Source organism: Taurulus bubalis (genome assembly GCF_910589615.1).
Source record: "Taurulus bubalis genome assembly, chromosome: 1".
NCBI classification, from domain to species: domain Eukaryota; kingdom Metazoa; phylum Chordata; class Actinopteri; order Perciformes; family Cottidae; genus Taurulus; species Taurulus bubalis.
In genome coordinates, this window is record NC_136589.1 from 18735707 (window position 1) to 18753578 (window position 17872).

The 17872-nt window shown below is 43.8% G+C and overlaps 1 protein-coding gene across 1 annotated transcript in view; it reads right to left on the minus strand.

The window, feature by feature from the left end:
* heatr5a (HEAT repeat containing 5a) overlaps window positions 1-17094 on the minus strand; it is a 46194-nt gene extending 29100 nt beyond the window's left edge. Inside the window, exons 1-8 of the mRNA XM_079225250.1 lie at window positions 16961-17094; window positions 16676-16887; window positions 16468-16576; window positions 16068-16217; window positions 4673-4844; window positions 4325-4488; window positions 3970-4219; window positions 3702-3857 (exon numbers count right to left, since the gene is read on the minus strand). Of these exons, the coding sequence (XP_079081376.1) occupies window positions 3702-3857; window positions 3970-4219; window positions 4325-4488; window positions 4673-4844; window positions 16068-16217; window positions 16468-16576; window positions 16676-16887; window positions 16961-17086 (1339 nt within the window). The 5' untranslated portion in view covers window positions 17087-17094. The remainder of the gene's footprint in view (window positions 1-3701; window positions 3858-3969; window positions 4220-4324; window positions 4489-4672; window positions 4845-16067; window positions 16218-16467; window positions 16577-16675; window positions 16888-16960) is intronic.
* Window positions 17095-17872: the final 778 nt, after the last annotated feature.

Genomic DNA, 17872 nt, shown 5'->3' on the forward strand with positions numbered 1-17872 from the left:
ATGTATAGTTATTACATATGTATAGTTATTACATATGTATAGTTATTACATATGAATAGTTATTACATATATTACACATGTATATATATTACATATGTATAGTTATTACACATGTAGATATTACACAATAGTTATTACTAGTGATGGGTATCGTTTGTGTTTTTTCTGATACCGGTGCTAAAGCGATACTTTTAAAACGATACCGGTGCCTAAACAGTGCCTGGACCGATACTTTTTAATTGCCAAGGCAATTTTTTTTTCTTCAAATTGAACAATATATTAACACTTCACTTCAAACTACAGCTTCAATCTTTTTCACTTCAAACTATAAACAATATATATAATTTTAAAAAGCATCAGGTGGCCTGATTGGGACCGTGTGCAACAGAACTCCACTCAGAAACTGTTGGATTCTACAAACTCTGCTACTTTACTTGACTACACGTCATCATTAATATCAACTGGGAGAGCTTTTCCAAACCAGGCAGAGCTGCTCTTGAATTTGGCAAACACCAACTGAACCGAGGATAAACACATCTCCTAATTAAAAGCTGCAAGCAGCTGTGAACGGGTCCTCGACTGGCCTCGGAAGGAAACCGGCCAAACCCATGCATGGTCTCAACAAGAGCAGGGACCAGCATTTAATGTTTACAGTTTAATCCTGGAAGCGCAGTAGAGCTACTTAGGTTTCAGCGTCACTGGCATCCATCATGGTTCCAAATTACACGGGCGAAAGGCATGCTGGGAAAGACTGTCTCAGGTTGGGCGGCGAACAGCTGTTTGTGTGGCGTGTCTTCCGGTCTGTCTCTTCCTGTTTTGTTTTGTGCGCGAGCGTTACCCAGCATGCAATTGGGCGCTGTCATTTTTATTTAAATCCAATGCTGTTTGGCTGATTTCCTTTGGCCAGTAGGTGGCGCTACGACAATGTGAACATGTACTGTGCATCATGTTTCTGTACGTGAAGAGTAGACCAGGTGATTTAAATTGCATGTAAATGTGATGCAGTTTGGTAGATTTAGTTTGGCCAGTAGGTGGCGCTAGTAGGTTACTATGAATATATAAGTATCTTATATTTAAGCAATAAGGTACCATGTGATTTACTGTTCAGGTTGGTTGAAAGCAGGGTGGAGGATGACACACACACACACACACACACACACACACACACACACACACACACACACACACATCATGTTTCTCTATGTGAAGAGTAGAGCAGGTCATGTAAATTAGATGTAAATCCGATGCCGTTTGGCTGGTCTTGATATCACTTTAGAACAGAATTTAAGTCGATTGTGTGAAATTTGTAGGAGTAGTATTTGGCGTAAATGCAAATATATGCTAAAATTAGCATAAATGGGCCGAAAATGGCAAATTGGCCAAAGTACTGTAGCGCCCCCTATTGTTCAAATTGGACGCCTGATTTATTGCAAGGGGATGCGATGTGCACATATACCCCACGTTTGGAGTCGTTTGTCCAAATAGTTTTAATGTTATGAGTGTTTAAAAACAAGACACGCCCCTAAGAGGTTGATTGGTCGATATCTCCTTAACGAAATGAGATATCCAAGAAATTTCAATGCCGCATTGATGATCCAGTGCCATTGAAGATAACTACCAAGTTTGGTATGAAAAGGACGTAGCGTTTAGTACAAAAGTGCAAAATCGTGTTTTTCACACAATCCAAGATGGCGGAAAATATTCATAGGCGGACTTTATGGGTCTGAGAGGCTTTTTTGTAGAGCAGGTGGAGATGGACATGTGTGAATTTTTTTAAGTCAAAAAAAAATTCTGGGCGAGGGGCGTCGCCGGTCCAACTTGTAGGGGGCGCTAGAGAGCCATTTTTTGGAACTTTTCTTTCCGGCTTTAATAGATGTCTATTTTCACCAGACCTGACAAACGTTCCAAATTTGGTGAGTTTTTGAATATGACAAGTCCCCCAAAAAGCAGTCCAATGTTCAAAAAATAGGATCAGAATAATCAAGAATAATCCCAGCAATTTCAATAGGGTCCTCTCGGGACTGACTACGTCAGTCGCTCGGACCCTAATAATAATAATAATAAGAACCCTTTGTATTTCAATAGGGTCCTCTCGGGACTGACTACGTCAGTCGCTCGGACCCTAATAATAACCCTTTGTATTACAATAGGGTCCTCTCGGGACTGACTACGTCAGTCGCTCGGACCCTAATAATCAAGAATAATCCCAGCAATTTCAATAGGGTCCTCTCGGGACTGACTACGTCAGTCGCTCGGACTCTAATAAGAACCCTTTGTATTTCAATAGGGTCCTACTCGGACTGACTACGTCAGTCGCTCGGACCCTAATAATAACCCTCTGTATTTCAATAGGGTCCTCTCGGGACTGACTACGTCAGTCGCTCGGACCCTAATAATAATAATAATAAGAACCCTTTGTATTTCAATAGGGTCCTACTCGGACTGACTACGTCAGTCGCTCGGACCCTAATAATAACCCTTTGTATTTCAATAGGGTCCTCTCGGGACTGACTACGTCAGTCGCTCGGACCCTAATAATAATAATAGGAAGAATCCCAGCAATTTCAATAGGGTCCTACTCGGACTGACTACGTCAGTCGCTCGGACCCCAATAATAATAATAATCCCAGCAATTTAAAAAGGGTCCTACTCGGACTGACTACGTCAGTCGCTCGGACCCTAATAATAATAATAACCCTTTGTATTTTAATAGGGTCCTCTCGGACTGACTACGTCAGTCGCTCGGACCCTAATAATCCCAGCAATTTCAATAGGGTCCTCTCGGGACTGACTACGTCAGTCGCTCGGACCCTAATAATCTCACTTTGTGTCACGGCTTGGAGTGTTTCTCAGCCTGTGTTCTTGCCGGTCAGCTGCGGTTTCTCTGCTCTGACGTTGACTTCCATCAGCGAAACAGACGTTTCTAGCTGGAAGTTTCTAGTTTATAGTTCAGGAGTCTTTTCTGCAGCTTTCTCGTCCAGATTCCAGCATTTAAAACGGACGTTTCCTCAATGAGGTTTGGTGGAGCAAACGGAGCATTTCTCTCTCGGAGTTCGGCTCTTCTTCTTTACACGCAGTTGTTTTGTTGCATTTTCTGCACATCGCGTTGTTCGAATCTTTTTTGCAAAATACAACCACACTTTTGACCGTTTACCTTTCTGACTTTTCTCTGTTAAAAGGTTGATGGCTAGCTAGCTACTGTAGCTATACAACCTGCTGCCAGGATGGACTCATCAGAGTAGTGTAAAAAAGCACTCAAATCTGTGTTGCGTTTCGGTCCGGTAGGTACCGGTCGTATTTTCGGTACCCAACCCTAGTTATTACATATGTATAGTTATTACATATGTATAGCTATTACACATGTATAGTTATTACACATGTATAGTTATTACACATGTATAGATATTACATACAGACATTACACATATATAGATATTAAACTGCTCTATGGGTCCAGCCTCTCCTGTGTGGTCACTTCCTGTTCTTCAGTCAGAGTTCACACAAGTGTTGGTCTCAGGTGAGTCAATCATGACGGCATAGTTTCACTGAGGAGTGTGTTTGTGTGTGTGTGTCTCTGAATGTGTCTGTGTCTCTGAATATGTCTGTTTGTGTGTGTGTGTGTGTGTGTGTGTGTGTGTGTGTGTGTGTGTGTGTGTGTGTGTGTGTGTGCGTGTGCGTGCGTGTGTGTGCGTGCGTCAGACCTGTGCTGCTGTCGGTGAGGAGCGGGGCGGCAGTGGATCCCAGTCCCTGTATGAGTGCTCCCAGTTCCAGCAGGCAGCAAACTAACACGTGTTGACTGGCGGAGACGTCTACAGACGAAACTCTGGTCTCCATGTTCCCGTCAGTCAGAGCAGAGTCTATACACACACACACACACACACACACACACACACACACACACACTGAGCTAACAGGTAATGTGACAGGTTATGTGACCGTGCCCACACGTCTTCTTCGCTCTCGGCTCACCGACGGCTCGTTGCTGCTCCGCCATGGCGAGGCAGATCTGTTTAGCGGCGTTGGTCTGCGCCTTCTCCCCCAGCAGGCACCCAAGGGTGCTCCTCAGGACGAAGGAGACGCAGCGCCGGGTCACCACTGCGTCGCCCGCCGTCTGCGTGGCTCGACCGTGAGACGCCAGCTCCATCAGCCGTGACAGGAAGGACGGGAAGTTAGCCTCCAACCAGGAGCCGCCCAGCAAAGAGACGAAGACCACGCAGGCCTGGGGAGGAGGGAAGAGGAAGAGGAGGAAGAGGAGGAAGAAGAGGAAGAGGAGGAGGAGGAGGAAGGTGAGATCAGCCCCCCCCCCACTTCTCCCTCATCCTACCTGTGCGACTCCAATGCGGACCTCCTTGCTGACGGAGCTCGTCCCCTTCAGAATGTCTCCGCTGGCTCGGAGGAACCCCGCCCCGCCTCGCAGGAACCCCCCCGACAACAAATCCATCACCTCCTCCAGGGAGCTCCGCCCCCGCCCGCTCGGCCTAGGAGCTGCTGGGAAACAAAGAAGAAGAAGAAGAGGAAAGAGAGTTACCTCATCAAATCACCGTATTTCAGTCGATGGTTAAATTGACTTTTCTCAGACGAGTGGAGCTGAGAGATGAAGCCAGAGGCTGCAATTTATCAGACTTCCACTTGGCGTCCCACATTTATGTTACGCGGCATTTGTTCACCGTACCGGCGGGCTGCCGTGGCTCCGCGGCGGCCGCCAGCAGGGTGCCCAGCAGTCTGGCCACGGACACTCGGACGCTGTAGTTGGACCCGTCGAAGGCTCTGAAGCACAGCGTGGCCACGTTCTCCAGCTCGCTGGTCCAAAGGAACACGGCCTCCCTCTGCAGCTCCAGCAGGCACTGAGGGGACACGGAGATACCTGTCAATCACCTGTAGCCCACTGTAAAACGATATTGGTGGACTGGCTTTATAAAGCCCCAAGTGAGTGTGCACTGCATCCTTCTGTTGTAGTAGAAGCTTCGCATTCAGGTCTTCTGATATTGGGTTCATAAAACCTTTCTCCTGGCTTCTAAAAATACAAAAAAACTCATTAGACGACCCAACGTCAGAAAGAGTGATGTGGTCTGTTGTGATGTGGTGATGTAGTCTGTTAAATCATGTGATAAGTATCATTGAGTAGGACTGCTACCACACTGCGACGGGAAGTATAATTCAGTTACTGCAAATATTAGGCAAAAGTAAAGAGACATCGAGTGGGGGTTGGTACAGGCCCAAAGGCGGGAAGTAGATTGAAATGATAAGCAGGCAATAGATGAGATTAGGCCAATCCAGAAGGGAGTGATTAAGGAATCTAGAGCCAGTCATAAGGGAAGAAAATAAAATAACACAAGATAGATCCAGAAGACAAACAAATAAAAATAATTTAAATAAGTATTAAAATAAAATAAAAGCGCTGAGTAGAGAAATAAAATAGAAATAAAGACATGGGGTCTAACGCTAGCAAAGGGTCTAAAGAATAAACTTTAGAAGGAGATATAAAATATATGAAAAAACAAATATCAAATTTCTAAAAAGATGGAGAAAAGAGCAAGAAAATTATAAGAAGTGGGAACAAAACATGACTAACTCTTCTAAACTGTATCCAAGAGATAATGAAGGGGTGTGCGGAGGCCAACTCCTCCGTGGTTCTTGCCCATGCTCCTGCTCCATCCAGTGTCTCCTCCAAAACATTCCATTCCACTCTCCACCCTACCGCCGCGGCCCGGACACGCACATCCAGATGCAGCTATAATAGCTGACCTGCAGCGAATACGGGACCTGGGACAAAACACGGTGAGCAAAACATACCAGTATGTCATAATTCTGAAAACATAGCCTCAGACCCTGAAACTATGTCTAGAACTTAAAAAATGATGATGACTGAATCTGTTTGTTCTGACGTGGAGCGTCACGTGGCCGGAGACGTGGGCACAGGAGGGAGAGTGGATGGAAGGAGGGAGACTGGAAGCAGGATTGCTGGAAGGGACGTGAAGCATCGGAAAAAGAGACGCGCCAAGGATCCACTTCAGCGGAATCCCAAGGTCGTACAAACACACCACATGGGCCTGGGGACACTACATAAAAAGAAATATAAAAGTGTTTGTTGCAAGAGGTGAAACCATTTATGACTAGATTTAATATAAAATAATATTTTTGGTTAATTCCAGAACATACAAATCTGTTATTTGAACCTCAGAAGACAACAAATTAATAAAATGATAAATCAAACGCAAAAAGGCATGAAAGTAGTTTAGGTGACAATAAAATGACTGCTACCAGACTATGGTTATAATTTAAACCTAGCCACCACAATCTATTACGCAGGAATTCAAAAATAAAGATATGAAGTGGCTCCGCTATTTGGAACAACAACAAACGAGGGACATTACTCTTAAAAAAAAATATGAGAGCTGGTTCTTTAAAGCCGTACGGAAAAAAGCAAGAATACCAAATCTTTACTGAGGTAATATCACTTTTTAGAATCAGAAGGTATTGTGAAAATCTTACCATCTTTTCTCAGAGGAAAGGCTGCTAAACTAGCTAAATTTGAACCAGGGGAGTCAGATTTTACTCTGGTATGTTCCAAAACAATAGATAAGAGTGCAGAGAAGATACTCTGGCACTATTTTGGAATTCTTTGGAACATTAAAGTAAACAAAAAGAAACTGCAGCTTTGTGGAGAGAGAGAGAGTAGAAGAAAGAAAATAAGAAATAAAGTAACCGTTTAAAGCGGAATGGAGGGTGTATGGTATATGAAGAGAGGAAGATTAACCTCTTAACGTTCTGCTGTCGCGTGGGCGCACATTTCAACTATACACTGTACATTCCGTTGTACACTGTACATCTATTTATAGTTTGGTACGATTGCCATATGTTTCTGGAAACCTACGATTCTTGTGATTCCAGCTGTCCACTCAGTTTCAAGATCAGACCACCACAGCAGCTACAATCAATACTTTTGTCAGACAACAACAAACAAACAAGCAATTTGAAAATCAAGACAACTCACCGATGACGCCTCATATTGATCCATAAATCCATAATATTCCAACAAAAACGGCGTTGTTATGTCGTAAAGGTCCAATAAAAATAAATTCCATAAAAGATTTAGTCCAAAACACGTGATTACATCCATAAATATCCACCAACTGGCGTTGCATAATTCCATTGCAGCTGAAAGTTATGACCGAAAGTAGTGTTGTTTTTAGCAGAAAGTTATGTTTGCATGGGAGCACAGCTACAAACTTGCTATCAACATGTCCGCCGAAATCTAACGTTTCCAATGAGACCCCACTTGAACCAATAGGAGCTTCATGTCCTGACTGACAAGCTACATTACCCAACCAGAAGCTACATTGAAGTTTAGATGTATATACAGATACAAATATGTATTAAAAGTGATGAAACGCTTGATGTTTCATGGAATGCCGTGGAAGTGGTGTGGTGACTATTTCATATGGTTCTTGATCATACAATTAAATTAAAGTCAGTTCATTTAATACAGCCCAACATCACAAATACAAATTTGCCTCGAAGGGTTTTACAATCTGTACACATAACATCCCTGTCCAGGGACCTCATCACATCGGATCAGGAAAAACTCCCATAAATAAAGATAGTAAAAACCCTTTCACAGTGAACAAAGGGAAAAACCTGAGGGAGAGCGACAGAGGAGGATCCCTCTTCCCAGATGGACAGAAGCAATAGATGTCATGTGACCAGAATGAATAACTTAACGGAGCTCCAGCACGTTACATGAATATGACAGCAAGTATTAATATCATGAGTAGTAGGCATGATCCACGATCCATGAAGCAGAAAGAGTTAGAGAAGACGGGCATGAGCAGGGCCGCCATTGCAGGAGGCAGGACTGGCTCTAGGCACAGCCACAATCCATGGAAACTTGAGGCGAGGATGCACAGAGGCTCCCGAAGAAGAAGAAAAAGGGGAAAAAAGCAAGCTGTTGTAACTCAACTGTACTTTGTCAAAACTGTTCCAAAGTTAACATGCTTTATGAGAGGCATGGCTTGAAGACTTCTGCATGCCAATATTAACTCATATGCCATATCGGACCCTAATAATAAGAACCCTTTGTATTTCAATAGGGTCCTACTCGGACTGACTACCAGTGTTGCCAACTTGGAGACTTTCTTGCTATATCTGGCGACTTTCCAAACCCTCTTGGAGACTTTTTTTGTGAAAAGCGACTAGCGACAAATCTAGAGACTTTTTTGTGTGTCATTGGAGACTTCCTGGTGTCTTGGAGACTGACAAGAAAGCGCGGCACGTATCGTTCTGCAGTTCCGGCAGTTGCTTTTTCCGGTCTGTCTTCCTACACCACCTCCGCAAACGTCGTCTCTGTCGCCTGCACTTCAACATTTGCAATATACGCATTTGCTCTTCAATATTGATGAGCTTCAACTCCAAATGCAGCCGCTCCAACTTGGTCGCCATTGTTTACTGTGACCGGAAGAAAAAGAAAGGATCCTCAGCGAGCAGTGGGTGCTGCCGTGAGCCCCGCCCCCTCCGCCGTCCCAAAGCACTCACAGGCGGCCTCACAGGAGCCGAGAGAGTCGCGCAGCGGTAGTGGCAGAGAGGAGAGACCCACACGTCTCCACGTCCAGACAAAAAATTAATCGCGCAAAGCCGCCACTGATCCCGCCCTGGCTGGATGTAAATGTTTCTTCACTGTTACACTGAAATAAATGACCTCATCTGTGACATCAGCTAAACATATAGTCATCATGTCTCAGTCTAACTGTACGCTCAAAAATACATAAGGAGTGGGAATCAAACCCTGAATTCAAAGACTGGCTGTAGCCGTTTATTGGAGATGCTACATGGCCATACTGCCTGTACTGTGAAGCAGATTTATGTCAAACTTTGTGTTATAAATAAACACATGCCAACTAAAAAACATACTCAAAAGGCAAAGCAACATTATAACAGTTCCACCCAAAGCAAGCTGGCATTAATGAGTAAAACAATTGCTATATCACTATATTCCTGTCTCCTACAGCTTCCATTACAATTATGCAAATTAGGCGATGACGTCATTTAGCGACTTCTAGCTACTTTTAAGACAGCCAATAGCTATTTTTCTTGCTGAGGAGTTGGCAACACTGCTGACTACGTCAGTCGCTCGGACCCTAATAATAAAAATCCTTTGTATTACAATAGGGTCCTCTCGGGACTGACTATGTCAGTCGCTCGGACCCTAATAATAGGAAGAATCCCAGCAATTTCAATAGGGTCCTACTCGGACTGACTACGTCAGTCGTTCGGACCCTAATAATAATAATCCCAGCAATTTCAATAGGGTCCTCTCGGGACTGACTACGTCAGTCGCTCGGACCCTAATAATAAGAAAAATTCTTTGTATTACAATAGGGTCCTCTCGGGACTGACTCTGTCAGTCGCTCGGACCCTAATAAACATAGCTGTGGGAGGGATGAGGAAAGGGTTCTGGAGGTTTCCTGAAGGTAGATTAGTGTTGCCTTAAACATTACATAGAGATACAGCTCTTTTTAGCCATGTGAAACTATGGCTAAACCGGTGGAAGGGTATCTAGGAGAAAGAAGGTGTTTAAAGCATATGGCTTTACTAATCACTCAAATAAAAACAATTGCCAGAATCAGAATATCCATTTCAGTACATTTGCATGAATTCTATTGAACTCAACCAATGTGAGGGGAATAAATATTGTCTAAATGATTATAAAATAAGGTTTTCAAAATAGGTTGAAGTATTTTCAACTAATTCATCAGATACTTTAACAGTGGTGGCAGAAGCCTTGACGAAAGACATAATACCGAGGTTCGGGTTACACTAAGAAATCATTACTGTGATAACGCCACACATTTTGTAAACAAGGTCTTAACACACTTGGCTGCTGTATCTGGGACAGAGGTGAAATATCATTGTTCACGGTCCCAAGTCAGCAAGACTAATAAATAAAAGTTTTTACTGCATATGACTATACTAATTACTTTCAAAATATATAATAACTTAGTTTGATGGAAATAAATATTTGTTTTGCACACACTGCAGAAAGTGAACCAATTGTCTGCAGAGTTTCGCCGCTGATAAACCTTAAATTACAGATACCAAGCACCTCTTATGTGAAGTCTGGGTAAACAGGGATTTGAATTCAATATGATTATTTGTCTGAAACCAGTGAAGATACTAACAGCATATAAGAGGCTTAGTGGTGTCTGTAAGGCAGGGCTTCAGTGGGAAACACTTTCAGAAATTGGTAGAGCAATGGAGACACTTAGACCAGGGCATCTAATTAGACGACCAGGTTTATGCCATTAGAGGAACAATAAATAAGTTAAATAGTCTAAGGGTTTCAGGGGATTATACACTATCTGTTGATAACATTGGACAAACTTTTTCTCAAAATGAGGGTACATACATTTCCAGAGAAGGCCCAAATCATACCAGTCACAACCACAAAAACAACTATTGATGATAATGTCACCACCGCTCCGAGCAGTACAGATGCAGACGGGGTAACTTATCTCAACATGATTACATACAAACTGAGACTCTAAACACTAGAGACCAGGTTCACTGCGTCCTACATCTATTCTCCTCCCCCAATGTAACAAAAGTTGTGCCACCTTTCCAGTATAATGACCCAGCACAGCCCTATTTCTCACCCTAAGCTGCAAGCTACACTTGTTTCACTAGATATTTCTTTGAAGGAACTCTGGTGGGGACCCTGTATGGGTTAATGTGACGACATCACACAGAATAAATTGTAGCAGGGTTCGAGTCAATATTTCTCTGGTGGAAACAATAAAATAGGGTTGATTGGATAAATTATGCAGAATGGAATGGCATTTTAGACATGTTACTGGCGGAGGGGGAGGTGGTGAGGTGTCTGTAGAATGTTTGACTGATCCTGTTGTATTTATATTTCCTACAAGCACGGCACTGGACGGGTCGGAGACCAGGGGTTCTGAGGATGGCAGAGAATGCAGGGATTTATAACCCCTGTCAACAAACTGCTGGAATCGTGGTCCACTTCCCCACCGAGATGAAGGAGTGGGGCAGCAGACTCCTGGTTCCCCCGCATTATGACAAGGCCATCGCGGCCCTGTCTGAACAAACTGATCACACTGGACTGTAAAACAACTATGATTCACACGCCGAAAATCAAGAGACATTCCAGAGTGATGATTGCAGTACCATATCTGCAGCTGGTGGAGAAAAGAACATTATTTTATTTCAGAAAGGGAAAAGTTGCTTATAGAAAGGTTTTATCCTCCAAGAAGGTTTTCATCCTGCAGGTATGAAAACGGGTCAGGGGTGAAAAAGGTGAGAAGGATATTACCAGTCTAGGAGGGTCCGGGGGCATGCTCCCCCGTAAGAAAAAATGAAATATTCCATATTTTAAAGCATCAATCTGATGCATTTTGAGAGGCTTTTTTTGCCAACCTGGGGAGAGCTGGAGAAACTTAACTTCAGCCATGAGTTCAAAATTATTATGGCCTCCTTACTAAGTATTATGCAAGCCATTTCATGCCAGCCTGTCACTGGGTCTAACATTTACAGTCAGACCTGCAAACTCATTAGGGGTGAAAAAGGTGACACCAGCGGGGCGGGGGACAGTGACGGGCGAGTCAGTGCCGAACAGCGTCACTCGTCGAGAAGCTGACAAACTATGATCATTATGGGTTTTAATTCTTCTTTTGTCAATACCCAAGTGTACACATTTATATATATATATATATATATATATATATATATATATATATATATATATATATACATACACACACATACACTACCGTTCAAAGGTTTGGGGTCACCCAGACAAATGTTCAGCAATTTTTAGCATGGAATAGCCTTCATCTCTAACAAGAACAGACTGGCGAGTTTCACATGAAAGTTCTCTTTTTCTGGCCATTTTGAGAGTATAATGAACCCACACATTTGATGCTATGCATTTGGAAGGCCAGTTGTATAGCTTCTCTCACCAGCATAACTGTTTTAAGTTGTGCTAACAAGGGTTTTCTAATCATCCATTAGTCTTCTATGCGATGAGCAAACACAATGTACCATTAGAACACTGAGTGATAGTTGCTGGAAATGGCCTCTATACACCTATGTAGATATTTCATTAAAAACTAGACGTTTCCACCTAGAATAGTAATTTACCACATTAACAATGTATAGTGTATTTCTGATTAATTTAAGGTTATCTTCATTGAAAAAAACAGTGCTTTTCTCTGAAAAATAAGGAAATTTCTAAGTGACCCCGAACTTTTGAACGGTAGTGTGTGTGTGTATATATATTTTGTAGACTTAATACCCAATCCCCCACACCTTAAAAAAAAAACGCAACAGAGCCTATTTATAGCCGCATAAAATCGGACTAATGCGAGAACTGTTTGCTCGCGCGTGGCGTTTGTTACAAGATTTAGTCCGCTGTATAAATTTCAGTTACACAAGGCGTCACTTTTAAAGAGCAATAAGGATGGCGAGGACACACGCACAGGCAAATTGCATTTCACATTTATTTACTTAAACACAGTAAGCCACGTAAAGAACAAAGAGTGGCACAAGCATAGGCTCAGAAACAGATATAAATAAAAAAAGGAGGCTCCAGGGGTGCGCGCACCACACTTTGGGAATCCCTGGTGTAGACCCAACACATGAATGAGACTGCAATTGTTTTTGGCTGTTTTGTAACTCTTCCAATTTTGATCTAAAAAATGTAAGGGGCTTCTGACTTGCACTGGCATGCTTGGTGTTCAGGTGGCGGCGCAAATAAGAGGCTTCAGACAGCTGTTAGCCAGAACCTCACTGCACAACACGCACTGTGGCTTCGGGCAATCTGCATTGCCAATCCAAGTGAAGCCCAGACCCAGATAATTGTCATCATATTTCCTCTTTTTTTTCCCAGTCTGATGCTCACTCTCGTTTCCTCTTTTTTCACCTTGACTCCGCGATGGGTCTCTGTGCCCCCGCTCCGTCTCCTCTTTCTCCGACTCCGGGTCAATTTCTTCTCCCAGTCTCTCCCCAACGCACCTCTCCATTTCTCTCGCCTCCGGTTCCTCACCCTCTCTCTGTCCCTCTCCTCTTTTATTACTGATAGCTTCAGATGTCCCACCTGACAGCTTCCCCGATTTCAGCCAGTTTAACATTTTCATGGATGTTGTTGAATGATTGAAATGACGTTAGGTGCACAAGCTAGGCTAGCTAGTGTGTGCTAAAAGACAGTCTGGCGGCCGGACTGGAAGTGCATCTATTTATTAAATTGTACTTTTTTAAATTGTAATTAAATGTAAATCTTACAAAGGGAATTTTTATAGTTAAAAAAATCCTACTTTTTAAAAAAAATTATGTTTAATATTAATTATTACACCATTAGACCACCATTACATTTTTCCTCTCGCGCACCCCCTAGAGGCAGCCCGCGCGCACCACACTTTGGGGATCCCTGGTCTAGAACACTGAATAATGGTTCCACCAGTAAACCTGAACATGCACACCTCGCTCTGTGTGGCAGTGATTATAACCGCATAACTATATAGATTATAATTAACTGGAGGATACACTTTTTCCTACACGTAGATCTTAAACCCTTAAATATAAACAGGAGCCCGGCCACCCTACGGAGGAAACTCATTTCATTTTTTTTATTAAAATAAAAGTTGGATAAAATCTCCACTTGTCCTCTCCTTATATGTAGTCAGGTGTTGGTAGGTAGAACTGCAGTGCCGCTGACTCGCCGCTCTCCTGTTTGACGTCACACGCTGCCACGGACTCTCCGCTGCCAGTAATCTCACTCGCTGTCTCTCCAACAACGTTAGCTAACGTGTTAGCAGGCTGACTAGCTTTCTATTAATAGGCTCGTTCGTTAGAGCTGCGCCTCGCCTGGAATCCAGACGAGAGCAGGCGGCCGCAGCAGGAGGCGTTGACAAAAAACTGCAATCAAGTCGGACAGTTGTCAGCTGCCTTCAAAGTATACACAGGAAGTCACAGAAAAAAGTACTTCCTGTTAGTTCCGAACTTTTGTTTACTTGTAGTTTACAGATCACGTTTGGATTTATTATGTGTTTATAAATATATATATTTATGTAGAAATGACTGTGTAGCTGCATCATTTGGTATTTTTATGTCTGCCTGTGAAATACATTACTACTGGTTTAGATATGTGTTATGAAAATACGAGTTTGTATTATCAACCACACAAGATGTGTTTTTAGATTAAACCTGAGACGAATAGTCAATAATCGAGGGTTAAGTATTACAACTACACATAAAATAAGGATTTTCTACAACACGTGGTGTTTGCTGTCAGATCTAAGAGCCAATCAGCTCTCTGATGTGGCGAGAGCCAGGCGTTTCACATCATGCACTGGGCCAAGCAGTTGTTTGAGAGCAACTGTGGCGACTGACTCTGAAATCGACAGCCGGCTTGGTCTCGTGAGAGTATTGTTGACCACGTGTGTATGACGTCAGAGTAAGTCGGGACCAAGTCGGACACAAATCTAACCGGCATGCATTGCGCGCCGATCGCCGCCGATCGATTCTGCGCAGAACTGGCTCATCTCGAACAAACCTATTAAACTGGTGGGAGGGAAATGAAGCCGCTGTAGACATCTTAACGCTGATTGGCCAAGACTCGTGACGTCAAAGATCTTCTATTGCTAAGATGATCACGACCTTAGTTTTTTTTCCCGTGTCCCACTCCAATCTCAGAAACGGCAGACAGTTGCCCCCCCCCCCCTCCCCCCTCCTCCTCTCTCCCAAAAACAAAAACTCTTCGGATCTACGTGATTCACGTGAATGACATATTTTGGTTTCAAAACGGTGAATTTCGCCGAAAGGTGAGGGATTTTCATGTCTGATCCTGATATAAACATATTTACCCGACTACGAAGTTCTATCCAGAAATAAAGCATTGTTACTCTAGAAAAACTTATTTACTTTTAAACAAGTACTGTTTCACAATTATATTATGAATCATATACTGTGTAAAGGCTTGTGGCTTCGCATTTGACTTACTCTCCTGTTAAAACATACATATGCTTTAATCGTGACCTTCTGATGGAGTCTTGAGACTTTGGATGCCTACATGTCTCTGTTTGAAGAAAGTGGTGTTCCTTGTTATCATATGACCATGCCGATGCAAGCGAATCTGAAGACGTCATGAGAGCTTCTGTGATTATGTCATTAATGTATTTAAGAGGTAACTCTCTGCTTATTCATTGAGCAGTTCAGGATACACATTTGACATATCATGTTGTGTTTCTGACTCTGCTCCTCTTTGCAAAGAATAAATGTCCTGATTAATGATTTTCACTCAAGGTGTCGAGTACATTTTTCTATCACCCACCCTAAAGCATTCCTTGCTTTATGGTCTGTTTGACTCTAAATGACCATCATTTAATGAATGAACATTATGCTGTATTGAAGAAGACTTGAAACTAGAGATTGAGACATAAACTCATGTTTACAATGTTTACTGAGGGAATAAATCAAGAGAGAAGTCATTTATTTAGACTTCTATACAAACAGTATAGGGAGTCAGCCCCTGGTGGTTAGTAGAGCGAATGCAGCTTTAATGAAGCATAGACTTCTATACAACCTTAGGAGTCGCTTCCTGGTGGTCAGGAGAGAGAATGCAGCTTTAACACAAGAAGCATAGACTTCTATACAACCAGAGGAGTCGCCCCATTGTGGTCAGGAGAGAGAATGCAGCTTTAACACATGAAGCATAGACTTCTATACAACCAGAGGAGTCACCCCCTGATGGTCAGTAGAGAGAATGCAGCTTTAACATATGAAGCATATACTTCTATACGACCAGAAGAGTCACCCCCTGGTGGTCAGTAGAGAGAATGCAGCTTTAACACATGAAGCATAGACTTCTATACAACCAGAGGAGTCAATCCCTGGTGGACAGGAGGAAGAATGCAGCTTTAACACATGAAGCATATACTTCTATACAACCAGAGGAGTCAACCCCTGCTGGTCTGGAGAGAGAATGCTGCACAAACTAAAGAACACATTCTGTGCAAAGGCTTCTGGGTAGCCGCGTCCACGAGGGATTTTAACCGTACCTCGGTGGCGGCGCAGCGTACGGCCATGGACCGGTCCGTCAGACAGGTCCTTGCCGCCTTGTAGATGTCACGGTGACACGGAACGGCGCTGATGCCCAAACCCCTCAGGACCTTCTCCAAACACATCATGATCTCATAGCGACCCTGAGACTGAGGAGGAGGAGGAAGAGCAGGGGGAGGTGGAGGAGGAGCAGGAAGAGCAGGAGGAAGAGGAAGAGCAGGAGTAGGAGGAAGAGCAGAATGAGGAGAAGGAGGAGGAGGTGGAGGAGGAAGAGGAGAAGGAAGAGAAGGGAAATAAAGAAGTCAGATTACGGGTTACAGGTTCAGTCTTTAAAACCTGGACAAACATGAACTGGCACTGAGACTGGCCCAGGACCAAGTCCCGGTTTGGACCACCGACCTCCGCGCTCCTCAAGGCCTTCAGTAGGTTGGCCACGGAGTCCTTGAAGCAGCCGGCGAGCCTCCAGCCGAGCTGCTGGAACAGAGCACCAAGACACGCGACGGCCGCCCTGCAACAGAACCAGAACCAGAACCAGAACCGTCATGTTTGGAATCGAAGGTGAAAAAACTGTTTTTTCTCAGCGCGGCATGAACACAGCAGCACTCACAGTCGGGTCGGGAGTCCCGACGGAGAGTCGTCTCTGCTGCGGATGATGTCATTGCACCGGTCCACCGACAGCGTGGCCGTAACGGGGTCTCCCAGGCTGTACAGCAGGGCCAGGCAGTGGGCCAGCAGCCAGCGGGTCGGCGGGCCGGGGTAGCCAATCAGAACGCCCGAAAGCTGCTCGATGAGGCGCCGCTGGTTCCGCCTGACATTACCCTGGAGGAAGAGACGTGATGTCAGAGTCATGTGACCGTGAACCTCTCACTAAAGGGCCTTATCTGGCTCTCACCCGCTCAGCGGCAGGAAGGAGCTTCTTCAGGCGGTTCAGCCACTCAAACACGAACGCCGCCCGCTGGGGTTCTGCCAGCTGACCGCACGCCTCCTCGTCCAGCAGGAGGCTGTGGGCTCGCTCCATTGTGCACCTCCACCGGGCCTCCTTCCTCTTCCTTTTCCTCTCCTCCTCCTCTCAGTGGAGGAGGGATCTTCTGTCCTGCTCCGCCATTCTCCTGAATCCTGTCAGACACAGAGAGGGGAATAAATAACAGGAAGAAATGTTCAACATGTTCAACTTTAAAAGCTTACAGGTTCTGCATACGGTCAGCTAAAGACACCATTTAAACTTTTAAAATGTTGACAAAACCTTTAGCTATTATTCTATAATTTCAGATTTTGTATATCTTTAATAGTTTTTGATCTGTTACAATTTTAGTTTGATGCTTTTTTAGCAACTTTTCTGCATTTAACATGGGTGTGTATTGCACAGCTCAGAGTGGTGATGTCACAGCTAGAGTGGGGAGAAGCTTCAGGATTTCGCAGAAGAAAAATCTGACTTTTGCCATCTACTCCACAATACTAACTTTTTGGGAATAATTTATATATCAAAACGTTGGAGATCTTGTATTATGACCTCAACTTGGGTCGATTTCAGTGGTGGACGGCTCATAGAGGGCAAGGGGGCTTGGCCCCACCCACCTTGAGCCACCAAAAAAAGAAAGAAGAAAAAAAAAATGTATTTGAAAAATTATACAAGTATTAATAAATTATACAAATTGTCAATATAGTAATATTTTTAAAATAGGATATCTGCGCCAAATATATGCTTTTCCTGCTTGTCCTCTCTGCTCATGCAGCTCTGAGCTGCCTGCCTGTGATGCTCATGCACGTCCTCTCTGCTCCAGTACGTCTCTAATGCGCGTCCACG